This window comes from Miscanthus floridulus, chromosome 8 (genome assembly GCF_019320115.1).
Source record: "Miscanthus floridulus cultivar M001 chromosome 8, ASM1932011v1, whole genome shotgun sequence".
NCBI classification, from domain to species: domain Eukaryota; kingdom Viridiplantae; phylum Streptophyta; class Magnoliopsida; order Poales; family Poaceae; genus Miscanthus; species Miscanthus floridulus.
The window spans coordinates 39,214,332-39,234,569 of NC_089587.1; the positions used below are offsets into that span (position 1 = coordinate 39,214,332).

Consider the following 20,238-nt stretch of genomic DNA (forward strand, 5'->3'; position numbering starts at 1 on the left):
TGCTAAAAATAGTTTAATAGGTCCTTACCATCGTGTTTGCAAAGGACCTTTAAAATTGCAGAGCCGGTACTGCCTGTGCTCACAAATTCGATATAGCTCTCTCCTTGTTCCTAGCTTAGAGTATTTCCAAGAGTTTCCAGAACTCACTCTCAGCCTTGATTGTTTTTTTAAGATTGAAAAAACACTCTCCAACAACTCCATTTCAACTCACAATCTTTCCGCACTTAGAAAATTGATCCAACCGTACGGAAAAATATGTGTGTGTATCGATTGGCCAATCTAGAGGGCAAAGGACGTGGGAAAGAATATGGGATAAGGACCGAGTTCTCAATACAAATGTACAAAAGGAAAATAAAATATAAAAATTGTTGGGATGATTTAGAAATAGTCCAGGATTTCTGATCAAAATTATTTTCTATCTTTTAGGAACGAGATTTAGAAATGGTCGGAGAAACTCAATAAATATATTTCCAACTTTTTTAGCCACTTAAAAAATCATTGATTTAGTAATTGTTTTCCACAAATTCTTGGAGATGCTCTTTTTTTTAGCAGACTTCTTGTATCCTCTCGACCTCTCCCTCACTCAGAAGTCAGCACGGGACAAGCCCATACACGCGTTACTCGGCTTCTCTTGTTGCAACACCGGGCTGTTGGGCCGTCTGGGGCTTCCTTGGTTATGGGCTGTTGGGCACGCATTAGAGAAGAGAAGCTACCCCACGCCACAGGGCCCATCCGCCTCCTGCCGGCGGCGCATCTCGCTCGCTGACGGAGTGACGGACCTATCTCGCTCGCGCGGAGCTGAAGGGCCGCGCTCGGCGGGGAGCACAAGGGCGAGTCGGTCCCTTCGCCAGGTCTTCGTCGGGCGCTTCACCGGCGACGAGCACCCACCGGGTATGCCCACCCCTTCTCTTCCCTTCCCGCTGTGCGAAACCGAGCGCCTGAACCCTAACTTAAGCTATTTGGCGATTTGTATTCGTATCTGATCTACTATTTTCTATAAAGTCGTCTTGAGATTGATGGACTCCTCGAAAAGCGAGGGTATACATGTATTATGCCTACCAACTTCGATTTTTTTTTTGGCAAAAATTACTGGGCTTACATGTGTACACCCTTGTCGTTTACCAGGTCCGCCCGACTAATGAAACTTTGTACAATCATTATTTAGTTGAAATTTCAGTCGCTGTTTCCCGTTCCAAATGATTAATTCCTATAAGGAATATTTTGTTTCAAATCATTTTAGTGATTGTATAAGTAAAGTTGTGATATGAATATATGATAGGATATTGTGCTATATTTTGTCATGCTGCACGCCAAATGGTATATTTCGGACATAATACATGGGTAAACCAGCTGACAAGTGGAAGAAAGCAATTATGTGCATATATACTTTTTATATGTAATGATATGATAATATCATCATGTTCCTTTTCCTGTCTTTGGATAGCAAATACAAATAAAAGGTTTAATGTTGAACTATGCAATGTGCAGTGATGCATATTCCATTTTGAAGCATTCAGTGAGGCGTTTCATTTTTCATGGGTATTTTGTGTTTTATTGGGCTTTGTAGGCATTTATTTGCATCTACAATGTCTCAACTCGGCACATGTTCATTGCCAGGAGCTGCAATCTATGGCACTTCAACTACCAGATTTGGAGGTAATTATTGGATTCAAGGTCTATTTTTTTCATTGTTAGTCTGAGTTTCGTCTGTTTGTCATGATACATCAAGAGACTATTGATTTTGAAGTACAATTGGAAACAAAAAGATTAACTGAACCAGAAACACAAATAACGTAATAACAGAGTTTTGACAGGTGAAAACAAGTAGATTTGGCATCGGCACATCGATCCCCCATGCAATGCTTTGCTGTCCATCCGTGCATCAATTCTGGTTCTGGCTTTGCTCCCCATGCGTCGATTCCGGCTGCACATCTGCGTCCGCCAGGACCCAGGGCGAGGATTTGTGGAGGATTGCTCTGCCCTGCCTCCTCACTGAACACAAGCTCCGCTCTGCTGTTCGCTGGCTCCTAGCTTTGCCCTACCTTCCCACCAGGCCCAGATTGAGCCACACGTGCCTCTGCTCCTCTTGCTCTCCCTATGATTTGTTTCTTAAAGAAGATAAGATGCTTGCCTGCTAGTTGTTTGCTTATATGAGCCTGAAAGGCAAATGGTACTGCTTGGGCACTTGTGATTTGTCTTATACTTGCTTATTAGTAAAGTGGTACATTGGTCATGTGATTTTATATGCTAGTTGCTCTATTTTATATGCTAGTATGGTATTGATGCTAAGAGTTGGCAACATTAAGGTATGGTTTTCTTCTGAATTTTTAGTAGAAATAGATGTTTGTATGGCATTGCCTAGGCTAGTGCCTTATTTGCCTAGGCAGCTGGAAAGGAGGTCGCTTGCCTTGTTGCCTTAAAAAGCATGCTCTGTATATTTCTTCTCTCTCCTGTCTCATTGTTAGTATAGGTAACCACATTCAAAAAGCTTCATGATCTGCTAGTTTGTAATATTGTATTGCTGTTAATTTCATATTGGTTTATTAGCTTATCCTTAAAGTTGCTGCCTTAAATGCATTGGAACCCAAATAAAGTGGTGGTGGTGTCAGTATGTGGTGTAGTATATGGTGCAAGTAAAGCATCTTAGTTTGACTGGTAGCCTATTTCCTGCAAGTCTTGCCTTTTGCTCTGAAGATTTGACTGCTCTACCTCAGCCATGAAAACTGATGAATCAAATGCAGTGTCTATTCAGATACGTCATGGATAATCTGTGATAGCACACTTTCCCTTTTTATGAGACGGCCGTTAAGTTGATGTGTAAATAATCTTTTTAAATAAAATAAAAAAAATTGGCTGTTGTCAAGTATTTTGTTTTATTATTTTAAAGAGTATGTATCATATATGATAGGTTCATACCACACTTTTGCTTTTTATGAGACAGTCATTGAGTTAATGTGTAAATACTCTCTCTAGAGTAAATTGCACATGTCTATAAACTTTAGAATTGTACATTTAGGTCCATGGACATGTACAAGTGGGCCAAAAAGGCTCCAACTTTTAATTGAGGTTTTTTTTAGATCACTTTTAATTGAGGGTTACTTGGCTAGGGACTATTCCCTCCGTCCCTAAATAACTGTCGTTTTTTGTTTCCGTGTCGTAATTTTGACTAGATTTGTATAAAATGTGTGCAGCATTTGTATCTCCAAATAAATTTATTATGAAAATAGATTCAACGATCTATCTAATGATATTAATTATGTACCATAAATATTAATATTTTTTCTATAAAATTAGTCAAAGTTTTTTCTCGGGAAGCGAGAACGACAGTTATTTAGGGACGGGGAGGGAGTAGGTGACACATCCATGCATGTCTAGGTGCCTAAGATACATTTTGGTAGGAAACATTTGATCTTGGATTCTGTGGTCTGCGAATCAGCACAAACCTTCTGAGTTTTGGCCTTGATGATCCTCTTTTGCAATTTACATTGTAATACACTATGTATTGTTGAATAATGTTTCCAAACTTCTTACTGATTGGTAGGTTCGGAATTTCAGCAACCTAAAGTTAATCACATCTCATTTGGTTGGAAAGTGTCTGCTAAAGCAACATTGAGAGTAAGTGTGTTTAATGAATTGTTCTCAATTTTGATCTTACTACATGTAAAATTGAGCTTACGGAATTGAGAACTAATCACAAAATCAGGCCTTGTATCCATAGTTATTAAGGCGCTAAGGCGAGACGTGGCGAGCCACCCCCTTCCAATCGCCTAGGCGACGCCTAGGCGATCATAAGGCGAGGCAAGGCGACGCCATATGATTATAAGAAACTTCAAAGCAGCAGCACAGAGGAAGGAAAAAAAGAAAAAGAAAAAGAAAAAGAAAAGAAGAAAAGAAGAAGGACAAGACACTAAGAAAGGCCCAGCCCACCAGCCAGCCCATATATCCTTCCTGGTGACCTATCTGTTGCCTCAGCCCTTCCCATCGACAAGCATTCCGTCTCCGCCGCCACTGCCCCTCTCTGTGCGGGACTCTTCTCTCCGTCCTTCCCTCTCCCGTTCTCCATTTGCGCCGCTGCTGCCTGCAACCATTCCTCCCTACCTCTTCCTCTCCCCGTCCTCACTGCTGGTGCCGCCCCCTTCCAGATCCTCTCCAGTCACCTGTAGATCGCAGATCGAGGGTTGCTGACTGCTGCTGCCCCTCCCAGATGTCCGATGTCGCAGAAGTTTGCGACGGCCATAGCGTCTGGAGCCGATGGGGATGGAGCAGAGACAAGTGCTTGGCCTTCCCAGTCCTCCTCCAGTTCTTCCTCTCTCTTCTGCCTCCCCTCCTCTCTTGTTTTGCTGATTTTTGGTCGTGGCGTCGGGGACGCCCAGGTTTCTTTTAGCGCCTCGACACCTAGGTGACGACTAGGCAACGCCTTAATAACTATGCTTGTATCAAAGCATACGTAACTATTGCATAGTGGAACTTGTGTGCATTTAAAAACGTGTTGTCATTGTCTCCATGTTTCAATATAAAATTATGTTAAATCATCAGCTATGGTAGATTGACCTTCACTGCTAACTTGAGGTGAATGTGCCAATGAGGACCTCATTCTATTAGTTATATGCCAGGAGTGCATATATTATGAAAATTTTGTGTGTTCAGTGTCTCACATATATATTATGGATTTATGATGTTTCTAGACAAATCACATGTCTTCAATTTCCATAATTTTTTAGATACCATCATTGTTACTTGTACTGTATCTTGTTACTTGTAATGGCTACCATCACTGTGAAATTCTAAAATTGAACGTGAAAATGCTACCTTGCTTATATTGTCTATGATCTACTTCACTGTGAGATCCTTTGTTTAACCACCTCTCCTGTGACAACTGTAAACTGTTTGCTACAGATTGTGAAATGCAACGCTACTCAAACACAAAGCGTCCAAAAGAAATCTTCAAGTGCAACTATGCAACGTGATAAGAAAGGTTAAAATTTAGAGCTCTCATACTACATATAATTGAATTCATTTTTTTCTTGTCTTCGAAGCAGGTAACTGATGTTGCTCAAAGACAGAAGTCAAACTCACCACATTTACTTAATTTTATCCGTGTTATTTATAACTGTTCTAGGGAAAGTACAGGGGCCAAAACTGGATGACGGGAGCGGTGGGTTCCCTCCATTCCGCTTCGGCAAAGGTGGGGGTGGTGGTGGAGGCGGCGGAGGGGGCAGCAACTACTTTGGCGGATTCCTTCTCTTCTCATGCGTGTTGCTCTTAGACTACCTGAAGGAGTTCGAGAAGTACCTGCTTGCTCAGAGGCACCGAGCTGGAGATGATGGCAGCAATGGGCTGCTGCAGGCATGATTGCCTTTCGGCAGTCTCACTGGCACTAAGCTACTGGTTTCTGATCTGAAGAGTGCTTCATGTGACTCTGGGTTAAATCCAACTTCCGCGATCATACAATGTGAGTGCAATTGATTGTATTGAGGACTTGCACTGCAACTTGCTCTGCCATTGATCCGTGTGGTGTCAAGTACTGTGGAAATCTTCTGACGCATTCCCTTGAACTTTCTCACCTCGTCTCGAGCAAGGTTCATAGGAACACACAGTGTTTGAAACTCCAGGCTCTTCGGAGGAACTTTTTTTTTTCATAATAAGGGATAGGATGTTAGAAAGTTTATTCTATATGTATGTCATCCAATTCGGTAAAGAATGCATCTGTTTCAGTAAACACTCCATGTTCTTCTCTTGTGTTAGAAAGTTTTGTTTGGAAAAGTGAGTTTGATCCAAATCCCTAGGATTTAGTGCGGACTTAAACTAAATCCTTTTTTGAAATCATATATCAATCATCCCCATGCCGTGCCCTGGCCTAGACTGGACGGCGTGACTAGAGCGTCATGTCCATCCCAACCAAGCTCGAGAACAGAGCGTCCACTGTACACGATATGGCGAGGCTGCCGATAGATGCTCAACTTGGATAGCCCCTAAATGGAGGGCAGAGCAAATGCTGCACCCCTGCTGAAATTCCCGTGCTAGTCAGCTGTGAGTGTCTGAATCCAAAGTCGCCGCCCCGTCAATACATAATATGTTTTGTGAACGCTAGACGTGAACCAAAAATGACCAGACCAGACCACCAAGCCTCGACCCACGAGTCAGTCCGCATCGCGCAATTCGGTGTTCATTTCGATGCAAATTCACGAGAATAACCGTATGAATTCGCTGGACTTGACCAGGAAGACGACGAGGTCTCGTCTCGGGTCTTGGTGTCTTTCTATTATTTCGTCTGCATTTTCGGCCCCGTGATTTCCTGGGCCTTTCTGTCTGCAACCACCAGTCCGGAGTCAAGCAAAAAATGTACAGTTAGTGCTAACAAATGCAGAACGTCGCTGTCGCAGACGGATCACGTTCGGTCTTTAGATAGGGGCTGACGGCTGAAAAAAAAAGAGAGCTGCAAATAGCGTCGGTTTGGTGAGGGTATCATTGCTGGCGAATGCGGGGATTGGTGGTTACGCTGCGACCCATCACGCATAATCAGAGTTCATTACCGGGGGTTGGTGGGGCGTGAGAGAATCCCGCGATCATCAATTCCTCATGCTGCTCTCCAGGAGTTACGGCGAGAGCGCGATTGAAAAGCCATCCAGACGTGTTGTATTTGTTTGATTTGACGCCTCCCCAACTTACTTAGCAAACTCATTTTAAGCTTGATCGTGGCACCAGTTCAGTTATTACTTATAGTGCCCTGTAAATGCTTGTTTTTTTTTTCTTCTCATTTTCGAGGTGCGCCTCTGTTCTCACAGTGAAATCTGCCCATACTTTCTTTTAATGCTTTCAAAATACTTTAATAAATAATTAAAAGGTAGCGGTTGGCGGTAGCCAAAATCTTGAAAATAGTAAGATAAAGTGAAAAGCATAAAGTTTTGTTAGAGAAAATAAAGAAGCAGTAGCATGAACTGAATCTACCTGCCTACTACTACTATATATATATATATATATATATATATATATATATATATATATATATATATATATATATATATATATATATATATATATATATATAGTACTAAAAATGCTCTAAGAGTATCTCCGGCAACTCCCCCATCCTGGGTCCAAGAGACTTTTTTCTGTGTGCCATTATAAAAGATCGTAATCTTCTGTGTGTCCTTGAAAAAATTCAGCGGTCTTCAGCGCCACTTTTTCGTGTCCTCCATGCCACTTCCGTCAGTTTGGGCTCTAACGCCGTCAAACTGCAGGTGTGAAAAGACGAAAATGCCCTTAAGTTTAAATATGTCATTAATTTTTTTTAGCATCTTAACGACTTCAAATGAAAAAACTCAAAACGAGAAAGTTGTAGATCTCGTTGAGATCTATAATTTTCATATAATTTTTTTTCATTTAATTCCGCAAAAAAAATAATATGATTTTTCTAAGATATATTAATCATATCAAATCATATTTTTTGCGGAATTAAATAAAAATAATTTTTATATGAAAATTATAGATCTCGACGAGATCTACAACTTTCTAGTTTTGAGTTTTTCATTTGAAGTCGTTAAGATGCTCAAAAAAATTAATAACATATTTGAACTTAAGGGCATTTTCGTCTTTTCACACCTGCAGTTTGACGGCGTTAGAGTCCAAACTGACGGAAGTGGCATGGAGGACACGAAAAAATTAGAGTAGTGGCGCTGAAGACCGCTGAATTTTTTCAGGGACACACAGAGGATTACGATCTTTTATAATAACACACAGAAAAAAAGTATCGAGGGAGTTGGCTAAAAAACTTGCTCCAGTCGCTCTCCTTTTCAATCCCCATTAATTGGTGATCCCCGAAAATCACCATAACTCCCCCCAGATAGAGGGGGAGATGCAGCTCCCCCAAAACCTCACCCACATCCCAACTGTCGCGATCTCCTTCCCGTGCCCACGCGGATCTTGCGTCTTTGGCGAGCCGTTGTTGCGTCTCCGGCGGATCTTGTGTCTCCGGCTTGTGCGAAGGATGGGGATGGATCTGGCGAGCAGTGGATTGAGGTGGTCGAACTTGCAATGACGGTGGAGGTGGTCGAGCTCCAGCAGTGGCGCTTGCAGGCGCGGCAGCGGCGTGGCTTCCTTGAGCTTGCAGGGAGCGGATTGGGCGGCAGTGGCCATGCATGCGATTTGCGGGCGGAAGGGATCGAGGGGCACCATGGCTGGGGCGGGAGGGGCCGAAGGGGACGGGCGCCATGTCTGGGGCAGAGGCGGATGGACACGCTCGGCTGGGGCGGAAGAAGACTTGTGGGGGTGTTTGGCTCCTCCTAAAATTTTAGTCGCTGTCACATCCGATGTTTACATGCATAGAGTATTAAATATAGACTAATTACGAAACTAATTATATAGTTTACGACTAATTTGCGAGACGAATTTTTTGAGCCTAATTAGTCCATGATTTGACAATGTTTTGCTACAGTAAACATGTGCTAATGACGGGTTAATTAGGCTTAAAAAATTTGTCTCGTGGAGTACTGACGAATTATATAATTTGTTTTTTATTAGTATCCGAACACCCCATGCCACATCCTCCTGATATACCTCCTAAATTTTAGTAGCCGGATCCAAACACCCCCTTGCTCGGTGTTGATTCTCGGAGAGAATAGGAAAGAAAAATAAAATAAAAAATCTAATCTGACCGGTAAGCCCTATATATCGGGGGAGATTATTGGTGATCTGTTGCAGCATCTCCTCCGATAGTCTAAAAATAGTATTGATAATCGCCAATAACATTTTATTGGTGGGATCTGCTGGAGATGCTCTAAAAACTCTAGTTCTTTTGGCTCATGTACCGACATCAGGGCCTATTTGAAACGCGAGAAATATTTTCTGTTCCTATGTTTTTTCTGTGAAATTAAATTAATTCATGTGAAACTCTCGCGGAAATTCATGTGTTCAAAACGGCCCCGCGTTCACGGCATCCTCGATCATGATGGGTCACGTTCCGACACGGCTTTTTTTTATCGTTCTTTCTATATATCTCATCTCATCGTTACGCGTGCTTCCGCGGCCATCCCATCGTAACGGAAACTTTTCAACGCTACTCTATTATTCCTCTATATTCTCGGCGTATTACAAATAGTATTATCGGCTTGGTCGTCACATCCACACTATCAGCTTGTACTTGGAGCATAGCGCCAGGTGCACCACCTCAATACGCACTATATTATCGGCCTAGTCGTTGGTCGTCACCACCCACACTACCAGCGGCGACAAGAAGGAGCTCAACATCATGTCCGTCTCTTTTGCTCCTCAGTCATCGGCTGATCGTCTTCGTTCGAAGGAGTGTAGGAGATAAGGTTTGAGCGCCTTTCCATTCCGTCCAAGACGACTGTGTTTGTTTTACCAGCAAAATAATTTGTTCGGAGTCGTGAACAAGCAAGTTCCATTCCGTCCAAGACGACTGTGTTTGTTTTACCAGCAAAATAATTTGTTCGGAGTCGTGAACAAGCAAGTTACAGCTACGAACTAAGCCTAACTCAGCTGGTTAGGTTTCTTACGGTGGAATCAGTCCATCTGAGTTTAAGTTTTCGACTTGGCAAGAGTACTCATATTTTTTCTGTATTTATTTCAGGATTTAACGACGTTATGCTTTTAGTGTTATGTGACGTTCCCGTGGTGTCTTCGTCAATCTCAAGATGTGTCGGTATAGTTTTTTTGGAGATGCTCGTAGGGATATGTAGGGTTTAGGTACGTGTGTTCATCATAGGGGTGAGCGTGCGTGTGTGTTGAGCGTCCGTGTCTGTATTCGTGTAATTCACCAAAAAAAAAAGCAAGTTACAGCTGCCATCTACACAATTGAGACAGACCCAACACATTGTGCTTTATTTGTTCTTGCTGCATGGACAAACAACACCCTCATATGGCCCTCTTTTAATTTACGATGGAACTAGGTAAAACTAACTGCGGGCATCATGGATAATTTGCATCTCCAGCAAACTTTCCAACCATCTATACCAATCTATTAGCAGGTTAATTCATATATACAACCCATTCTAATAACAACAGCTACCTAGTAGTTAGCAGCTGTTAGCTAGCAGTATTAACCAGATAGTGGTAGCTAGCTTAATAGCTAATACATATTGATTATTGGCTAGCTAATTATTAGTACGTACGTAGGAGACTGTTTAGATCCACATATTAATATGTGGTTAAAAGTGCGTATGAACTATTAGCGTCTGCTAGCACCTCTCCATCAACTAATGAACTAATCCCTCCGTCCCGTCATACCATCTTAATTAAATTTAACCAAATTTGTAAATGATAATAATATTTATCATGTTAAATAAATATCATTAGATTTGTGATTAAAAATATATTTATGGTATGTCTGTTTAGATTGATATCTATTGATACTACTTTGCATATACTTAGTCAAACTTAACATAGTTCGGCTCAAATTAGACCTAAATTTACATTCTTTTGCTACCAATAGTAATTGTTAGTTGCTTTAGCAGATAATAGGTAGCAGGTTTGTTTTGATTCTCACTCGCCAATTTTAGTAGCTAAAGGAGTGTCTTGATTCATTCAACTATTCGTTATCTTCTAGAAATTGGCTTGAGTGGGTTCAAACAATCCAAGTAATTATTATTTTGGCACCCTGCTACAACTATTTCACTAGTTATTAGTCCAACCTATTTAATACGGAGTGACAACGATAATAGTTTGTCAAAATATATTGCCATCTACTCATCTCTATCTATGTACCCTCTTACTATAGTTCGCGAAAGAGCAAAAGTATTATACACAAAACATGTTGAATCCAACAACCTCTACTAATAATTAACCAACTAATAGTTAGCTCTGTTGCCCAGCTAACTATGGGCCTGTTTGATCAGCTAGGGCTAAAATTAAGTAGGATTAGCCTAGTTAGTTGGCTAACAACTAGTTATAGACTTAGCTGATAAATTAGTCCCCTTAAGCTAGGGCTAATTTTTAACAAATTTTTAGCTGGTTATAATTAGCTCTTGAACATGTCATGTTAACTAGTCACAACTGAATCTTAAATAAAACTTTAGGACCTACTTGAAACGTCCACGGAAATCAGTTCAATTTTATTTATAGGACGTGGACTTGCTAACGTCCGGACGTCTGTTCGGAGCACTAGCTTCCGGACGCTGCCGCTTAGAGAGAGCAAACGAGCGCATAGCGCGTCGGGTTCATGAGGGAGTGCACCAGCAGTGGCCCCGCGCCGCCCTGGACGTCGCTCATGCCGCTCCGAACGTTGTCCGCACCACCGGCCACTTCCCACGTGATCCTATGTACAACACCCGATCTATTTTTGAAACATCCAGATGCAACATAAAAAAAGACAAATGAAACACTTAAACACAAGTGTGTGAAACACTTCTGAAAACACCTGAAAAACATTTGAAAACCATTACAAACATATGCAACGTCCAGACGAAACACTCACAAACATACGTATGAAACACCTGAAAACATTTGAAACATATGCTTGCAACATGCATGTATATGCAACATTCAGATAAAACACTTGCAACATTCATCTGGAACAGATGAAATATTTGGAACATACACTTGAAACCTATGTGTATAGCCATTACAACATGTGCAACTTCTCGATCTACTTTTACAACATCGATGTACAACACTTGCAACATACCTCTGAAACACTTAAAACATAATATTGCAACATGTGCTTTCAACGTAGCATCTGCTTGCTGCTTGAATGAATGGAGGCTCAGCGACGCGGAGCTCGATGCCGCGGAGTGACGTGGAGGTCGCCGGTGCAGAGCTCATTGGCGGCACGGACCTCGGTAGGGGCACTGGCAGGCGAATGGAGCGCGGCCGCGACGGATGCGTGGGTCCGAGCTGGGCGGCGGGGACGCGGGCGGGGCCGCGCGGCCTCGAGTGAGGGCGAGTTCCGACCTAGAGCAGAGGCGCGCAGCGCACTGAGTGAGCAGGCGACATGGGCGAGGGGCAGTATGGGCTAGGCGCAAGAGTAGGTGACTTAGAGCCTGATTAGTCGAAGGCCAAAATTTAGTTACCAAAATTTGGGCAAGCCAAATTTTTGGCAGCTATTTAGTTGGCTACCAAAATTTATCAATACCTTATAATTGGCATGCTAAATCCATGGCAAAATTTTTTGCCCAAATTTTAGTAAATTTTTCTTATCAAATCTTAGACATGGCAAATTTTGGTAGGTCCATCACGACCGATAGACGACCTATAATAAGAAGTATTACCGTATAGAAAAATATAGGAACAAAAAAATTCTCGGTGTTTTCACACGTGGCCTTAGCGTTTTGCCTCGGGCCGTGCCGGAGGGTCCACGCGACCACGCCACACCCACACGAGTCGACCCACCGCACCGGCCAATAAATCGGCGGCCCCCCCGTGAGAGCCAACTCATCATCATCCATCAGCCGAGGCCCGAGTGGTTGCGCCGTGGAAGCTTTCGTTTACCCTTCCCAGCAATCCCCGGCCGTCTTCTCTCCTTCCCACTCTCCCACCCTCCCTCCATCGTTCCCTTCCTATCTCGCGGAGTCGCGGTGATCCAGCCACCGAGCACGGGCGTCCTACGCGCCGCGGCGGGCGGTGCTCATGGCGGCGGGGTCGATCCGGGTCACCATGGAGGTGGGCGCCGACGGCGTCGCGCTCATCACCATCGCCAACCCGCCCGTCAACGCGCTCCATCCCATCAGTAAGCGACCGACCGATGCCTCCTTCTTCCTCGGTGTTCAATTCTTCCGTGGTTTTGCTTTCGGTGGAGTTTCGTTTTTGCGGTCTAATCCCGTCCTGCTCCCCAACCTCTCGCCTGCAGTCATCGCCGGGCTCAAGGAGAAGTACGCGGAGGCCATGCGCCGTGACGACGTCAAGGCCATCGTGCTCACCGGTCAGATCTCTCATCTCTCCTAGTCTCCTCTTCATTATTTAATTTGGTCTTCTATCAACTATCATTAGATAATATATCTCCTTTTATATTGGGGAGTGGGGATCTTGTCTCTACTCTCTGTAGTATACCAGCCATCTTAATGTTTGGTGCTATCCACGGACCACGTTTGATATGGATAGTCGTGGAAACGTCGCTTTCCTAGTTTTCTACTATTTCTGCTCACCCCAGTCCACCTTGAACTGCCTACTTACTTGCCAGTTGCGCTGGCCTCTGGAGATAGCACCTTGCTCAAGGAGGCAGAGATAGAACTCAAGTGGTGGAAACAAGAAAACAGGGCCCTTGTTCTATACTTGATACTTGATAATAGAGCTTTGCATTTAAATGCTCCTCGACAACGCTGGGCAGATATTTATGTATTTGCTCTACCTTTCTACTAAACTGAAAGTGTCCTGATACCTTTTCAAGTTGTTCGACATAATTCACATTTTTAACCGTTTTTGTTTTGTTTAATTGGTAACTAATTTGGATGCGCTGCGAAATCCGTACACTGGTATGCGAAAGAGATGCTCTGTTTCTGATTCTTGTCATTGTCCTGGATTCTGAATTGCCTAGGTGCTGGAGGCAAGTTCTGTGGAGGATTTGATATCAACGTTTTCACAAAGGTTCATCAGACTGGTAAGGGAATGCCTTTCACTTGTACTGTTGTTAGCTCTATGCTAGGTTTTCTGCTTATGGGGAGCTGTTTGCCTGTTCCTTTGCTTACATGACATTGGTGGCATGCAGGGGATGTATCACTTATGCCGGACGTATCCGTCGAGCTTGTGTCAAACATGATGGAAGGTATAGTTTTTTTTTGCCACATCACTTGTATGCAATTGTAACCTTTTGCATATGCTTTTGTTTCTACCAATATCACAATTCCTGGACCCATTTATTTGCAGAGGGCAAAAAACCTTCTGTTGCAGCCATTCAAGGTCTCGCGTTGGGTGGTGGCCTAGAGTTGACTATGGTATGCCATTTCTGCCAGATGTTGTAAGAGCTGATTGTTAAGCTGGCTGCCGAACCTAGTCTAAATCCATTTTATCCGTAAATGATATGTTCAGGGTTGTCATGCTCGGATATCTACTCCTGAAGCTCAACTTGGATTGCCAGAGCTAACCCTTGGCATCATCCCTGGATTTGGAGGTATGGATATATCTGTGCCTGAACAGAGAACTATTTCTACAGTTACCCGGCTTCGTATTGGACTCTATCATGTCTTGGATCTAACTGTGTTAACTTATTATCTAGGTACCCAGCGTCTGCCGAGGCTTGTAGGTCTACCCAAAGCAATTGAAATGATGCTGGTGAGTAATTGAGTTCATCTGTTTGACTGTTTCTTGTATAAGTGAATTCTTCCTTTTAACTTGGTAAAAACTCATTTACTAAACTCTAGTTTTCCCCCCATGAAATCAACCTTGATTTCAGTATATTATTTTAGGCTGTAAGTAATTGTAAGCTACTGAATTGTATGGATGGTGTCCATGTGGACGGGGAAGTGGGTCCAGGAGTTGAATTATTATGGTGTCCAGGGTAGGAAAGGGATGAAACGACCAGTAACAATTTATCCAATGGCAGAACTGGGCAGATGGGAGGCTTAAGGGAAGATGTCTGAAGGGGATATTTTAGTGGGTACTTGTCCATAATCATATGCTTGTTCCAGAAGAATATATAATAGTTTACCTTCACTATTACAGATTCACCCTGTGATATTTGCTTGTTTCTGATCATATAATCATGTGAACTTTTGGGTCAAATGTAGATAATTTCCATACTCGAAACTAGGCAATGTCAAATTGTCCACGCTGAATAGCGAAGCCACGTCTTGTTGCTTTAGAAAATTTTGGCATATTGATTTATATTTTACTGCTTAGTCTGATATCAAGCGATGAACAAATTCGAGGAAAAAAAGAGAGATCATAAATATGAATCTTTGCTTAAATCTTTAATGTGTGTATTTATTTCTACCATAGCCTTCATTTAATTCAAGAGAAGCCAATCAGTAGGCATCCAGTTACTTATTTTGTGAACTGTGGATGTAATGACTTGTCTGTAAACAAGTTCCATGTTTTTAGTTAATTACTGTAATGATCTAGCATGTGATGTTTCAGTCTTCTGAATTGGACATCTGGTATGACTTTAACAGCAAAGTAAGTTCATTACGGCAAAGGAAGGGAAGGAACGTGGTTTGATTGATGCCCTTTGCTCTCCTGATGAATTGATAAAGACATCACGTCTTTGGGCTCTGGAAATTGCTAATTGCCGTAAACCTTGGATGAAATCTCTTGGCAGAACAGATAAGCTTGGATCACTATCTGAAGCTCGTGCTGTATTAAATGCAGCAAGACAGCAAGCAATGAAGATTGCACCAAACATGCCACAGCACCAGGCCTGCCTTGATGTAATGGAAGAAGGCATATTATATGGAGGCCAAGCTGGTGTTTTGAAGGTATGTGTCTGTACCTGTCTCCTTCAAATAGGGAATTGAGGCGAGAATATCTACTATTTTCAACTTCTCTTAGTTATACAGTTAGCTCGGCATCTTATTTCTCAGGAATTTCCATAGGCTATGTAAAACTTATATATATGAAATAATCCTGCAATGGAGTGTAGGCTATCTTAGCTTTATTTTGGCATTTGTGCTGGGATCAAATGCTCTTTGACAAAAAATAGTAAACACCTCGCAATAGTGGATGATACATTCCTGTTTCTCCTGCTTTTAACTATATAGACTATTTACATGTTTACTTAACAGACACCAATAAATGCAGGAAGCCAGGATTTTCAAGGAGCTGGTGATAGCACCAACATCAAAGGCTCTTGTCCATGTTTTCTTTTCACAACGTTCCACGACAAAGGTTGTCTTCCAGTGTAGTTTACCTTTCTTTTATGATTTACCATCAAATCGTCATCCAGTCCTTGAATACCTTCAAACCTTAGATGCATCACCCTTCCTTTTTAATTATTTAGAAATGGTCTGATGTTTATATGCAGAATTTGTTCATTTGTATTGTAGTAACATGACTGGATTTCTTCAAATAGAAAAAAATAGTAAAAAAGCTGTAGATGAAGTCAAGTTCAGTGAAGCTAAATTGCTGCAGTGACTTATGCTGCTGATTATGTATAGGTGCCAGGTGTAACTGATGTTCAACTGAAACCAAGGCCAATTAGAAAAGTTGCTGTTATTGGTGGTGGTCTGATGGGCTCTGGAATTGTTACATCACTTCTTGTTAGCAACATTTCTGTTGTGCTCAAGGAAGTAAACCCTCAGTTTCTGCAAAGGGGAGAGAAAATGGTAGCAGGTCAATCTCTTTATACAGCTGTTGCATATTTTGAGAAAATGTTCTAGTGTATCTATGCCTTTTTGAGTTCTCCATGTGCTTGAGCTTTAGGATTGTCTTTAAAGTTAAATTTATAAGTTACCTTACTAGTAAATCTAACAATCTTTGTAACAGGTAATCTTGAGGGCCTGGTCAAAAGAGGTTCGCTAACAAAGGATAGGATGCACAAGGCCATGTCGCTTCTCAAGGGCGCTTTGGATTATTCAGATTTCAAGGATGTTGATATGGTTATTGAGGTTAGTGTTCATACGTTTTTTGAATCTGTTGTGATTGAACTACATTTTGTGTTCACGAATCTCATGAGAACTGTATTTAGTTACATACATGCTCATAGAATATTTGTTTGTTAGGTGGTTGTGACACATTCCTCTCTTGTAGGCTGTTATCGAGAAGATTCCTTTGAAGCAATCAATATTTTCTGACATTGAGAAAATCTGTCCGAAACATTGCATACTTGCGACAAACACATCCACCATTGATTTGAATGTTGTTGGCGAGAAGACAAATTCTCAAGATAGAATTATAGGGGCTCACTTTTTCAGGTTCGTGAATTCTGATTACTGGATTTGTGGAAGATCTTGAATACTAGTGGTGCAAAAGCTAATAACATCTGGAGTATGAGTATGCTTATGAATTATGGATTAACACATTTGTTAAAATAAAAGAACATGTACTGCAGTTTTTCAGTTGAACTACAGATTTCTAATATCCACAGGTTGCTAATGCTATTATGCTATGTTATTTTCAGCCCTGCTCATATTCATGCCCTTGCTTGAAATTGTCCGGACGGAGAAGACATCACCACAAGCTATCCTTGATCTCATCACCGTTGGGAAGATAATAAAGAAAGTCCCTGTTGTGGTCGGCAACTGCACAGGATTTGCAGTCAACCGTACATTTTTTCCTTACACACAGGGTTCTCATCTTCTAGTCAGTCTTGGTATTGATGTTTTCAGAATTGATCGAGTAATAAGCAGCTTCGGCATGCCAATGGGACCTTTTCAGTAAGTTCTTTGCTCTGTTTCCTAACATTTGTATGTAGTATTAGATGGCCATTATAAATGTTCATTTTGAGAAAGGATTTAATTGTACAAAATTATGTAGGAAGTGCAATTCATACAAAAGGTTAATGAAACTATCCTTGTGAAGTCATACCACATTTTTTTACTAATGGCACTGTAAATAAACTGGCATCCTGTCAACACGTGGGCCAGGCTTCTGATTATACCCTTATGGTTGAACCTAGGTCAAATTAAAATGTAGATAGTGCTATTCTGGGACTTGAACCATTGTGAATGTATTCAGTACTAGATTATTGGTCCAACTTATCTTCCTTTTCCAGATGGGAATCAATCGTCACCTGGACAAAGAATAATGTGACATCCTTAGTATGCTGTGCTCTGCCTTAGCTAGCTTGTTAAAATGAACAATGCAGATCTGATGCACTGTTGATTCTTAAATGGCTATTGTTGGTTGACTGTTCTAAATTTTGCTTCCATGATTCATGTGAGTTCTTATATTTGACATTTTTCCTTGCTGCCCTGTAGACTCCAAGATGTGGCTGGGTATGGAGTGGCCTTGGCAGTAAAAGATATCTACGCTGATGCCTTTGGAGAAAGAAATTTGGAATCTAACCTCGTGGACTTGATAGTAAAGGATGGACGACAGGGTAACCTACTTTTGCTTATTTCATAATTTGATCTTATCTTATATGATGGCACAAGCCAGTCAATAGATGAATGCACATTTTGTATATTTTTCTTGAGAAGTGAAATTTCCAAATTACTGTTTTACAGGGAAGGCAAATGGTAATGGTTACTACATTTATGAGAAGGGTGGGAAGCCAAAGCCAGACCCTAGTGTTCAGCATGTGATTGAGGAGTTCCGAAAGCAGGCAAACGCAATGCCTGGTGGAAAGGTATTGTTTTCTCACTCCTGTCTAACACATGGCTTGTGCATTTATTAGAATTTTCATTCTATTCCTGTGTTGAGTAAGATCCTTATTTGACCAAATTATATGTTTTGCAGCCTGTTACTTTAACGGATCAAGATATTTTGGAGATGATTTTCTTCCCAGTTGTGAATGAGGCATGCAGGGTTATGGATGAAAATGTTGTAATTCGAGCTTCTGATCTTGATATTGCTTCTGTTCTAGGAATGGGCTTTCCCAAATACAGGTAAGAATTGCTTGAACTTTTAACTGTATTTATATGTTTATATAGTTACTTCGGTACAAAATGATATGTTTTTTTTTACTTCCATTGAACCTGCAGTTTTTCATCCCTGGCACATTCATTTTTGCTCACTTTTGCTGAATGAATTTACAATTTTGAATCCATGAATCCCAAATCTCACTAAAACCACAGGTTGATGATACTCCTGGAGGAACACTTAATAGATCATATATAGACAACGCAATGGGTGGGATTTGCAATTTCTGGAAATAAACTTGAGTGACATGTCTTAAAATTTAGCACCTTGCTAATGCACTGGTACAACAAATGTACCTACTCTAATAATTACGCGGGCTAAGCTATGATCCTATGATTGTGTGGCATATGGTATCTAACATGTGTATAGTTTATCTAGTTATTGATCTGGTTCCTCATTGTTTAAAATGTACGAGACTCCTGTATACTTGACTTATACGTAGTTCTGCAGAGAGTTGTAATTAATATTGAACCAAATTCTATCTTTACATCATGCAAGTATCGACAGCCCTTAGTGTCAATACAAGCTAAACCTTTTTAATGCAATGATTATTGTCCTCCATTACCATTTATGCATTTCTACAATTGTTTATGGATTTAAGGAGGTGTGCCTATTATGAGTATTTAGTTTGAATTTACATTTTTTTTTTTGCAGGGGTGGTCTTGTCTTCTGGGCTGACACTGTTGGAGCACCTTACATACATTCGAAGCTAAGCAAGTGGGCTGAAATTTATGGTCCCTTCTTTAAACCATCATCGTATTTGGAACAACGAGCTAAAAGTGGTGTACCATTGGTAAGTTCTCACTCAGCACTCTCATGAGAGTGTACCTTGTAGGACGTCTGATTCTTTGCTAATCAACGTTGGGAGTGCAATTTATTTAATATAGATGCACATAGATTTTCAATTTTGATATAGATGCGAATTTACCTTTGGTCTTGTGCTAATCATTGAGCATAAAATTACCTCTGTCTAGAGTACTGCTGTTGCTGCAGAAAATAGTGTGATGCTAGGTCGTATACTGGAGCAGGCTGTTCGTCATGCTAACCGTTTTTTATATTCGCCGCAGAGCGCACCAGGAACATCGCAGCAAGGTTCGGCGAGGTCACGCATGTGAGGTGCTGTCAAGCAGAAGAATACAGAATACTGGCGGGATGAGCCGTCGACGGCTGCTTCGCAGATCAAAACAGCTCCGTGAACACAAACAGGAGGCACAGAAATGATGAAAAATAAATGTGTTTGCATAGCTGTAACAGTTTTGGTGCCTTGAACTATAACTATGGCAGAGTTTCTATGAACAGAGTGGCATGCCTTAATTGTACCTGATCACTCTGTATGTCGCTGTCATTTGTACAATGTTCAATACGTACGTAATAAATAATTGAAATATATGCCGCTATCAGTGCGTCGTCTTCTCGTGTTAGTCGCTTGCGCCAACCAGGTACCAGTGCTATCAGTGTTGCACCAACAAGGTATACCGTGATCCAGCGAACAAGAACAACCAGGAGTCAGGACGGCCGGGCCATGGCGGCGGGGAGCCGGGGACGATGATGCGTGTGACAATGGAGGTGGGCGCAGACGACGTGGCGCTCATCACTCAGCCTTGGTTTCAACTAGGGTTTATCACCTAGTCAAAAATGTTTTTCTCTTACAACAAACTAGCACCGGCTGAACTTATTAGCCTAGAAACCAATCAGCGAACGGGCTCATTATGTGCAGCCCGCCCGTCAACGCCCTGCACCCCGCCAGTAAACAACGCCAGCTTTTCCCCTTCG

The 20,238-nt window shown here is 41.7% G+C and overlaps 1 protein-coding gene and 1 pseudogene across 1 annotated transcript; both read left to right on the forward strand.

The window, feature by feature from the left end:
- Positions 1-693: 693 nt before the first annotated feature.
- LOC136471701 (protein FERTILITY RESTORER RF2, mitochondrial-like) lies at positions 694-5,724 on the forward strand. Its single transcript, XM_066469442.1, has 5 exons — positions 694-891; positions 1,568-1,656; positions 3,542-3,615; positions 4,897-4,975; positions 5,120-5,724. The coding sequence occupies exons 2-5, from the start codon at positions 1,587-1,589 to the stop codon at positions 5,350-5,352; spliced, it is 456 nt and encodes a 151-aa protein (XP_066325539.1). The 5' UTR covers positions 694-891; positions 1,568-1,586; the 3' UTR covers positions 5,353-5,724.
- Positions 5,725-12,389: 6,665 nt separating this feature from the next.
- Positions 12,390-19,862, forward strand: LOC136476207 (peroxisomal fatty acid beta-oxidation multifunctional protein-like; annotated as a pseudogene).
- The last annotated feature ends 376 nt before the right edge of the window (positions 19,863-20,238 follow it).

Bases quoted from the DNA above. Each gene is read 5' to 3' on its own strand.
- LOC136471701 (XM_066469442.1), top strand. From the start codon at position 1,587: ATGTCTCAACTCGGCACATGTTCATTGCCAGGAGCTGCAATCTATGGC. The intron at 1,657-3,541 runs GTAATTATTGGA...ACTGATTGGTAG, and splicing joins TTCAACTACCAGATTTGGAG to GTTCGGAATTTCAGCAACCT. The intron at 4,976-5,119 runs GTTAAAATTTAG...TAACTGTTCTAG, and splicing joins TATGCAACGTGATAAGAAAG to GGAAAGTACAGGGGCCAAAA.